The sequence below is a fragment of the Nymphaea colorata genome, chromosome 1, assembly GCF_008831285.2.
Source record: "Nymphaea colorata isolate Beijing-Zhang1983 chromosome 1, ASM883128v2, whole genome shotgun sequence".
NCBI lineage: Eukaryota > Viridiplantae > Streptophyta > Magnoliopsida > Nymphaeales > Nymphaeaceae > Nymphaea > Nymphaea colorata.
The window spans coordinates 10695647-10706044 of NC_045138.2; the positions used below are offsets into that span (position 1 = coordinate 10695647).

The 10398-nt window shown below is 40.4% G+C and overlaps 1 protein-coding gene across 2 annotated transcripts; it reads left to right on the top strand.

Moving 5' to 3' along the window:
- The first annotated feature begins 3727 nt into the window (after positions 1 to 3727).
- Positions 3728 to 8539, top strand: LOC116256131 (uncharacterized). Of its 2 annotated transcripts, none has more exons than XM_031632372.2 (2): positions 3728 to 4596; positions 4928 to 5462. In XM_031632372.2, the coding sequence occupies exons 1-2, from the start codon at positions 3922 to 3924 to the stop codon at positions 4934 to 4936; spliced, it is 684 nt and encodes a 227-aa protein (XP_031488232.1). In that variant the 5' UTR covers positions 3728 to 3921; the 3' UTR covers positions 4937 to 5462. The 2 variants fall into 2 exon arrangements, with proteins under 2 accessions (XP_031488232.1, XP_031488222.1); XM_031632362.2 differs by lacking the exon at positions 4928 to 5462 and adding an exon at positions 8202 to 8539 and having other exon boundaries at positions 3730 to 4596.
- Positions 8540 to 10398: the final 1859 nt, after the last annotated feature.

Below are 10398 nucleotides of genomic sequence, written 5' to 3' on the forward strand. Positions count from 1 at the left end.
TGAAATCCATAACGAGCATTCCTCCTAATCCAATATTTAGTTCTACATTTGCAAGCCCACAACCCCTGGTTTGAAAGAGCTATACATCTCAAATAAGTAAGGATTGCTATATTGACCTCCTCTAGTTTCCTAAGGCCTACTCCACCTTCAATGGTGGCAAGAACAAAGTTTTATATGAAACCAAATGAGGCCTGCAATGACTACTAAAGTCTCCCCATTGGAATTTCATTCTAATAAGTGGGCTTACAGAAATGCTCAAATTGTCTTTATAGGACATAATCTGCCAGTATAGAAGAGTGATCTCCCTTTCCAAACACTCAATTTCATATCAACCCAGCTGGAGAATAGGCCTCCTACCTTTTATTAAACAAAAATGGCCATACAAAGAGCGAGCATTTATGCGATCTTTACAAAATGATTAAGCATAACTACAGTATCAGAACTTGACTCAATACAAAGAACAACAAACCTATGCCTATGAGCCTTCACCCTATCCAAGACACCAAGCAAAGGGGATTTCTCTTCTAGGCGACCCTTGAGCCACCTAAGCCAAGATCCATTGTTGGAGACAAAGAAGATGTTCCATCATCGTCCACAAAATTATGGCATTTAAGGCTTCTTCCAACAAAAGAGATAGTAGTTTGGTAACCTGCTAGGAAAAACTTATATCCCCAAGTCAAGCTTCACCGATGCTACCTCTTTGAATTCCAAGCACACCAATCCTGCAGTCCTCCTTTCTGTGGGTGAGAATCTGGATACAAGAGTCCTTCTCCATAACGCTAGGTTAGGCTCCAACCAAAGAGCCATTGTTAATCCAAAACTCCATCTCGCAACTGTCATTAGATTCCTTGTTAAAATATCACCGTGAAGTTCTCTTCACATGTTTTACACATTCTTATGCAATGCTCTTAGGGGAAAAGGAGTTGGTGCCATGAAGTACACCATTTCTGTTAGTCCATAGCTTCCATACAGGTACTGGAAACAGATCATCCAACACTTCACGAGCCAACCAAGTTTAAAGCTGGCTAAGTAGCACCATTTCAATTCCACTAAGAAGCTTTTATGAGTTCAATTTGTTTTGTAGCTTTCAGAATAAAGTCATCTGATGAAGAAGCACTAAGCGGTCAGATGAGGTAATCCTAAAATGCTTGATAAAGAAAAAGCCCATGCACCCAGTCAAACTGCTGAGGATTGCACCTATACCCAAATCCTCAAAAAATTAGGTGAAAAATGCGATTTGCCCACATTTATATGCTTACCAGCCCCCTTTGGAATTTCATATAAAGTAGTTGTGATATTCCTTAAGGACTTGCAAGTAGCTTTAGAAAATATAAGGATGGCATCAGCACAAACAATTGAATTAACTCCAACAATACCTCTATCCTAGGTGGGACATGTCTCGTAACTCCTGAATTCAGCCTGCTAACTATCATTTCTATAAAAATAAAAAGCAAGGGAGAGGAGATCGCTTTGTCTTAATCCTTTCTCACTATTAAAAATCTCACCCTCTTTGCCATTGACAAGTAAAGCATAGAGTCCATTTAACACGCAAGCCATAACTCTATCTGTCCAAAACTGATTAAAACTAAGGTAAGAGAGATTTGCCTACGGGAAATTCCAGTTAACACAATCATAGGCCTTGGAAAGATCAACTTCTAAACAAAATCATCTCAGGAGTCTAAAGTCTTACCTTGCAACATTACTCATGGTAGTCGGCAGTCACACCGGTGCAGTTAATGCCACAAAATTTGAAAGATACTAAAGATTGAATAAAAAGAGTATGTTTATTACATTTATTGAGCATGACTTGTGACCTAACCTTTGCTCGTCAATGCAAATGAATAGTTTAAAACGAAAAACTTCACAAATTAAAGACTCGTTTATTTTTCTACTGTTTTATTTCCTATGAACAATGGTCTCGAATTTATAAACGATAAACCTCTCTCTCTCTCTCTCACACACACACACACAACTCGTCATTGCAAATAAGGGAAGGTTAAAACGAAAAGCTTCACAAATTAACAACTCATTAATTTTTCTACTGTTTTATTCCCCTACGAACAAACACACACACACACACACGCTCTCTCTCTCTCTCTCTCTCTCTCTCTCTCTCTCTCTCTCTCTCTCTCTCTATATATATATATATATATATATATATATATATATATATATATATATATATATATATATATATATATAACAGTAAACCAAATCATTTTTTAAAACATGGTTATGATAAAACACCGTTTTCACAGCCTATTCGTCCAAACACTACCTAAAAGTTTTAGCTATAAAACTTGTAAAAAAAAAAGGAATAAAATTTCCCTATGCATGAACTTCCCATGTTGACCCCCCATTGGAAAATCAAGTTGCATGCTCACAAGTTAGTTTGGCGCATAAGAAGACTGAGATGCCCCTCCAATAAAAGGGACAAACCTCATAACGGTAAAAAAAAAAAAAAAAAAAAAGAGAACAACCTGAAACGATAGAAGTACCTAGAACACACACCTTACTTATTTCTATACATCAACTGGAAAAATCTGTAACAGCTTTGAGAGCGTTAATTTGGTACATCGGTGCAGGTCAGTAGCTGGTAAGCAGCCCATTAGTGGTAGGATGTACACGAGCTGAGTTGAGCAGGGACGTACACGAGCTGAGCTGAGCTAGAGCTTGGTCAACTCGACTCGACTTGACTCGACTCATATCTTGCACAGCTAGAGCTCGAGTCGAGCTCTACAATGTCAATTTGAGCTCAAGTCAAGTTACAAAAGATCAGCTCGACTCAATAGACCAAGTCTCGGCTCAAAGTTTGAATTGTTTTAAGCTTTTCTATCAACTCCTCATTTGACTTGATCTCTTTCCTTAATTTTAAGTTTGAAAAATACCAAAAAAAAAAACACACACACACACACACACATAGATTAAACCAGCTTACTCGATTTCAATCGAATCAAGTTCATGTAACTCGAACTCGACTCATTGATAAGTTCAAGTTCAAGTTTTCAGTTACGCTGCAGCTCAACTAGTTCACAAACAACTGGAGCTTAAGTCTAGCTTAACTGAATGAGTTGGGGTCGAGATTGAGCCGGCTCGACTCATTGTACAACCCTAACTATTGAGAGTTGCATCAACATGGGCACCAAAGGTAGAATTAAGTTACTAGTGGATGTGCACTGAGGTGGGGATGGTAAATAACTGTTAAATGTATTGGCGGCAAGGATTCTAACAGATTCATACAACACTTTACGAAGGGTTTCATGAATGTGTTGCAATATTTAAAACAAATACATGAAACAGTAGCATGTTGTTCTTGCTCCCTAAAGGTTTCACATGGAGCACCGATGCAAACCCTAAAAGAGGGTCTCTCACTTGACATCGGGATACTCCTTCCTCCACCCAAAAAATCTCTCCCTCGGACGATAGGATACTCGTTCCACCATCAAAAGATGGCTCTCACTCAAGCGGTAGGATACTTATTCCCTCCTCAAAAAATGGCTCTCACTCGAGCGGCGGTAAGATACTCATTCCGCCAGGAAAAAAAAAAAAAAAAGTCTACCATGAAACCCCACAATATATAACTTTCGAATCACTCGCATTAAATAACAGATAATACATGGACTCAAATAGTAAATTAAGGTAAAAAATATCTTCCTTGACAATGCTAACAGAGTTTATCCGGGGGTGGGCGCCACCGACTACTGCTTAAGAAAGACGGCAAATGCGATGGTAAGTAAGCGCCCGCAATCATAAGCTTCATTGGCTTCCTTGTTTAGTTCCGTCTCCGCCTCCCTCCTTCCTCCATAAAAAAGCAGCCTTGACGTGGGCTTCTCTCTGCCCTCTGATCAACCTGCCCTCTTCTTCCTCTTCCTCTTCCTCTTCCTCGATCGGGCCTTGGGCTATCCATCTTTTTCAGAGAACATGGAAGACGTAGATGGTTGGGAATTGCTTGCAGGGGATGGATCTCTTGAGGGGGGGAAAGGAGAACCCATCCCTAGAGAAGTTGAGACCGATCATGGCGCCTTACTTGACGCCAGTTACTTCATCTGCCCTGCTTCTCCATCTCATCCTCCTCATATCCATCCCACGACAGGCTCTGAAACTGCTCTCGATCCCATGGCGGTTGATGAGACTAAGGATGAGGCAGGACCCGCAGAAGAGATCAAGGAGATTCCGGTTGTTGATGTCAGCGTAGTGGAGGAAGTTGTCGGTGATAAGGTGGTGATAGAGGAGAACAAATTCGTCGACATGAAAGTGGCAGACCTGCCGGAAATCGGCAAGAAGGATCTGCTTCAAGAAGCAGTCAAATCGAATGTTGATAATGATTTGGGCGTTTGCGAGTCAGTTCCTGTGAAGGAGGCGGCGGCCTTTGTCGGTGGCTTGGTGGAAGAAGAGAAGAGCGGCAGCGATGGTAGCAGCGGTGGCAGTGGAGGCGGTTTTGGGATTTGGGGATGGAGGGTGACGGGACTAGGCGCTCTGTGTTCGTTGGGCGTCGCTGCTGCTACCATCTGCATCATATTACTTGGTCGCCAGAGGCAGATGCAGCGGCAGCAGCAGAGCCAGAAGTTCAGATTCAATTCCTGCGGCGATGAATCGGTTAGTGTTTTTCCTTTCTTTTCCATCTATTTAGTAGCGTTAAATCGTAGTTCAGTTGAGAACGCAACTCCATCAACCGTAGTGATCGGCTCGCTCCATTCCCCTTTTCTAAAGGTGCGTTCGATTGCCTTGAAAAAACATTTGGAACCTAAAATTGAAGTCTTGGAAGACAAAGTACACTTCGCATTGTTCATGATAAATATTTTAAACATTTTCCGTTATCTAATCGAGGAAAGTAACTTTTTATAGAAAGTAGGTATCCAAAGAAATTGCTGGCTATCAAAACACCCCGAAAAACATGCTAATCTCCACTGTCAATTTTTCATACCAGTGTTACTAATCATAGACGTGGAAGAAGAAATAAGAGCTTCGCCCTGCAATTCTTGCCCGATCTTGGGTAGAAATTTTAGGGGCAGTTATGGATTCTGCTTGTCAACGGGGCAATCATAAGATTAGCAAGTAAGTTAAGGCGACCTTGCCTATGGCAAGTTGAAAATGGCGATTAAGTTCTTGTAAGACTTTCTAGACAGAGGTGAAAAGCAAGAACAGCAGCCTCACCCCTGCCATGCTTCCGGGGCCTCTGGGGTTCAGGAGACTTTCTGGCCCAAATTTTATGAAGCTGGAAGGGAACCTTGAATTCGACAAATTGTCAGAGATGGGAGAAAAGGTGACTGGTATTTGTTTAAGATTTAAAACGGCTTTCTATAAAGATACAGTTGTGTTCAGGTGGCATCTTCAAAATATGATGCTACTACTTTATTTTTTACTACTTTTTCGAGTCTGATTTCTGTGTTTGGATCCCAAGTCAAAAGGAGTTTTATATGGAAAAACAGAGGGAAGGCTAGGTGGTTTATGCTTTTTTAAAACGCCATTTTGTCAGAGCTGAGTTTTTTTGTAGACCCGGCTTCGACTATCCAAACATACTTTAAATGTTATATACCCTTCAACGTCGTTTTGCCTCCAAAACAATGTTTCTAGAGCTCATCTTCTTGATCAATTTCCTTCATGGGCTACTTAAGGTGAGAAAATGGAATAAAAAAAAAAAAAAAACCCTGCTTTTGAGGATGATCTCCTTGAATTGGTGCTGATCTGGTGTTCCTTAATGGGAGATATGATCAAGTTGGGTAGAGGGGAAATTGTTTTAAGCTTGTGCTTTGGGAAGATAGGGCGAGTTTTTCGACTCATAGCATGCGTGAGACTTTTCTCCTTCATCTTTTCTGTCACGACTTAGAGGAGATCGAGTGTTTGGGGATTGCGGTGGGCCATTGGATTAACGATGGTTCCTCCCATGCCTTTAAGACATAAACAAAGACATAAAAAGATGGGTCTTTGATTCTCGGTGAGCAAAAGCTGACCAACCAATGGTTTAAGCTTCCTTTTCCTGTTGCCTTCAATGGCCTCCAAGATCTGAGACTGTATTGAACCTTTGTGTGGATTCAAAGCACTGCCAACTTGGTGTTGCTTATGACCTACAAGCAGGGGATCTAGGGCTGTACAACTGGTCGAGTCAACTCAAGTTGTACTCGAACTCACTCCGTTGAACTTGATTCGAGCTCAATGCTTTTAAAACGAGTCAAGCTCGTGCTTAACTTAAAACTTAAACTTCTCAATAGGTCGAGTTCGAGTTATATAAGCTTGGTTCGAGTACGCTTGTCTAACTTAGGTTTTTTTTTGTTTTTTAATTTCCAAACATAATTAATTAAGGAAGGAGATCAAGGCAAATGGGGAGTTGGTAAACAAGCTCAAATGAGTTGAACTCGAGCCGATACTCGGTCTATCAAATCTGAGTTTGAGCTGGCCTTGTCCAGCTCGACTCGACCTGAGCACATAATATGAGTAGAGTTGACCGAGCTTGAGGTTGACTCTGCTTGTATACAGCCCTAATAGCATCTACCAGCATCTGGGGGATGGAATTAATAGCGTGACACCTTCAAGCCAACCAGCTGGAGCGGCCATTTTTTATCCCCTGAACGACGGTAGAGGGAACATGGCCCTTCTTGACTGGGGGGTGTTCAGTAGTGGCCATCGACGCCTCAAGTTTTGATAATTTCAATTTACTGGTTAAAATTTTTTTAAAAAAAATCGTTAGGCCCCTATAGAATTTTGGAAGAAATAAAGGTTACACTTATTAAAAATTTCAAAAATTTTGTTTAGTGGTTGCACAATTGTCTGGCCTCCCTAAAATGGAATCTTATCTGCCTCCTGAGTTTTTTTTTTTTTTTTTTTTGTAAATAAAATTTTCCATATAAAATTTACCAGAATTTCACTTGGCCCCCTTCAAACTTTTAAAAAATTATATAATGGCTCTGCTAGGAAAAAACATCCTACCACCGCCCATAACCCTCTGGCTGGTGGCTGGGTCTCAGTTAATATGCTTTGTATTATTCTGAGAGGTGCAACAGAAATTTCCCTGACAACCCCCGTTTTAAGGTTGTGTTTGATTTGCTTGAGTATTGTGGAGATGGAACATGATGTTCTCATCCACCACACCCAGAAGGTTCATTAGTGTTTTAACACCAGGTAAAGTCGTGCAGCTGAGACCAACAAGATGAAAATCTCAGATACTGTAGATAATCTAAGAATATCCAGAAACAACTATAAAAGAAGGGAATAACGAAAGCTATAATTCCAGGCAGACAAGAAATACTCATTCCCCTCTTCAATCGCCCACGCGTCCAATCAATGTTGGTTTTCTTGTCTAGATAAAGCAAAGTAGTAATCATGATAAGGCGTAAAACTGTGGCACTTTCAAGGCTTTTACAATTTTCTGTTTTTGATAACTACAAAGGGAGGACTAACCTTACTAGGAACGGGTATGTAACGTTCGGATCTGGTATATATCTAGATTAGCACTTATGAACCAAATTTAAACTACTACGATAATAAATCTGAGTCTAAATGGATCCCATGGGTCCAGGCCCTGTCATCTTGCACTCTGCGTCATTGTTATGATCTACATTATTTGGGGAATGCAATTCGGAGAGGGCGACTTCACTTTACTTTCGGAGAATCATGTTCGATTTAAAATTAGGGGACCAATTAGCGATTCTTGGACCAACCAAAAACCAGTACCATCTCATCTGCAAAACGGTTTCTTTGGGTCCTTTTGACTTGTTTACCTGCATTAAGTTGCCATCCACATGGAAATTTTTGGTATAAAAACTAGAAATGCCGAGTCGATATAGACCAATATTCTTCTTACAGGTAATATTATTCTGTGGGAAAGAGACCTTCCACCCAACTTGGATATGCCTTTTTTATGACTGCTGCAAATGGGCCCAATATGAGACAAGCTAAAATGCACTAATGGTGAGACCCTCTCCAATACAATACAATACAATACAATATGGAACAGTTAAACGTACATTAATGGTGGTTTGGCAGCAGAGATACTCTCATGAACCTGCTTCCAGTTTCCGGAAAGTTTCATGGAACACATCTGAGTGTGTCCATGATGCCAAACGACCTGTCGGATTGGAACTCAAGTTTTGGGGCTCAAACACTAGCTAATAAACTGGACTTGTTCTTCGACCATGCCTATTCATGCGGTAATACTTGTTAGTTAGTGATGGGTTATGATTGAGTTAGTGATACGGTTTCTGCAGAGGATTAAGCAGGCAGTTCGCCAAGCCAGTAGACTGAACCAAGCAATGTCAGCTGTTCGGGGTGTTCCTTTTACAGGAGCGCAGATTACCTTTGGGGGTTCTTATAATGGTCTCTGAGATGCAGAAAAGAAATGTCTGGCATTCCCACTTAAGTAAAAACATTGCATGCAGAAACCGAAGATATTGCAGGGGAGGAGATACTGCATTCCCATATTGGTGGTTTTTAGTTTGTCACTATCATAGTGGACTGCATATTTACTGGTATGGATGCTTTTGGTGTACAGTTTGTCTTGTTGAATACGTGATGTGATATATATGGTTTACCCTAAATTACTTCATTTTGGGTGATCAGAATATTTTGTTTTCTGTTATATTTATTAATCGTACTGAATCATGTATGACCGAAAGGTTTCACCAATCCTTTCTAATCTATCAATTTACCGTATACAGTGTTTTAAATCAATTTAAAATATTTTAAACTATTATTAGCTAGAAGAAAAGGATGACATGGACAAACGCCTGTCGGCGAAAAATACTGATATTATCCGTCCATTTCCTATAGGCCGTTCAATGAAGTGCTTGATCAAATTCAAATTTTTTTAAGGTTTTCTTGTCCCAAGTTCAACTTTACTTACAGTTGACACATTCATCCTTGCCTTGGTGACAACTCGATCCATAGTTTACCTCTTGGTCTGTCTGGTTGGCCAAAATATTTTAAAAAATGGAAATTAAAACATGAAAACCTACCTAGTTTTCTGTTTTTTGTTGTTCGAATAAAGATTAACCAAAAGAAAATAAAAATCCGATATCAGAAAGTCAAAATTCCAGGTATCCGGTGTCTTTTTTAACAACATAATGAGTGAGTGGGATGGGCTACCAAGTTTTAGAATCCATCTGTCGGAGCAACTCATGGAAACTAGGGAGGATACAGAGAGACCAAAGTAGGCAAATTAGCGAGAGTAAATATTCAAAAAGGTTCGGCAATGGAACCCATACGGCCAAGGCAGCTGTGGGCACTGACCCAGGAAAAATTTGCTTATTTATATATCGGATTCAAGGTAATTTTTCTCATATTAATGCTTCTTAAAAATATTAAATTTTATTACTATTGCCCCTGCATATGGGTCAATCTAATTTTTGCATAGGGAGACCTCACCGTTGTATAGTTGGCGCTTTGGATTTTCCTACCGCCTCACCAGCAAAGGAGATAAGAAGTTTTATTTTAAAAATCATTTTATTAGAAACTTTGAAGCTGTTTTTCATAATTGATGAATGGGGCTCTCTCATCTGTTATGTTACAGAGAAGTTATCACTCATGGTCATAATCCCACGTCTCTCGCATGGCCATGAGATTGCTAATTTGTTCTGAGCAGCTTCATTCAGAGTCAATCACGAGGTTTTTTTTATATCCGAGTTTTTCCATTGCAGCTCACTATAAGTTCAAAGTAAGTTACCTAAATACTTTATATTTCATAAATTGAATTCGTTGGTTATGCGTTTCTGGTATCTAAGGCTCGGCAGCCCAGCCCAAGGCTCAACAAAGTTGGGGACGGCTGGGCTGGCCGGAAAGCCTTGCCGGCTGCTCAAGTTCAACCAGCTTAGTTATTGGGTCAGGCCTTCCATGTTCACATCTATTTGAAACCAGCCTTAACATTTCATATTTTAATACTAAAACAGTTATCAAGCGACATGTAAAAGCTTCTAAGGGAGTTATCGGCAATGCTCCAAGAGTTTCCAAGAGAGACGAATGAAACAAAATAAAAAATATGAAGAGATAAGTTTTATATATATATATATATATATATATATCAAGCCAAGAAGCCAGCATGCCCCGGTGTGTTTACAAATGGGGCACAGAAACGGATCTCACAAATGGAGCTATAACGGTCCGATCGTTGTTTATCGGACGGTTTATATTTTAATTGAAAAATAAGAGAAACAGAGAGGGGGTCCCCTTCTCGCCTCTCAATTCTCATTCCCCCTTCTTCACTCTCTCTCCTCTCGCCACCTCATGACTTCCTCCCTCATGCTTGCTTTTTGTGCCTTTCCCCATCCCTCCTCTCCCTCGTTGCCCTCCCCATTGATGGTGACAATAGTTGTCGGCGACCATTTCAGACCAAGGGAACGGTGACGACGAAAAACACACAGGTAGGCCTCCTTCCTCTCTCGCTCTCTCGCGCTCTCTCTCTCTCTTTGT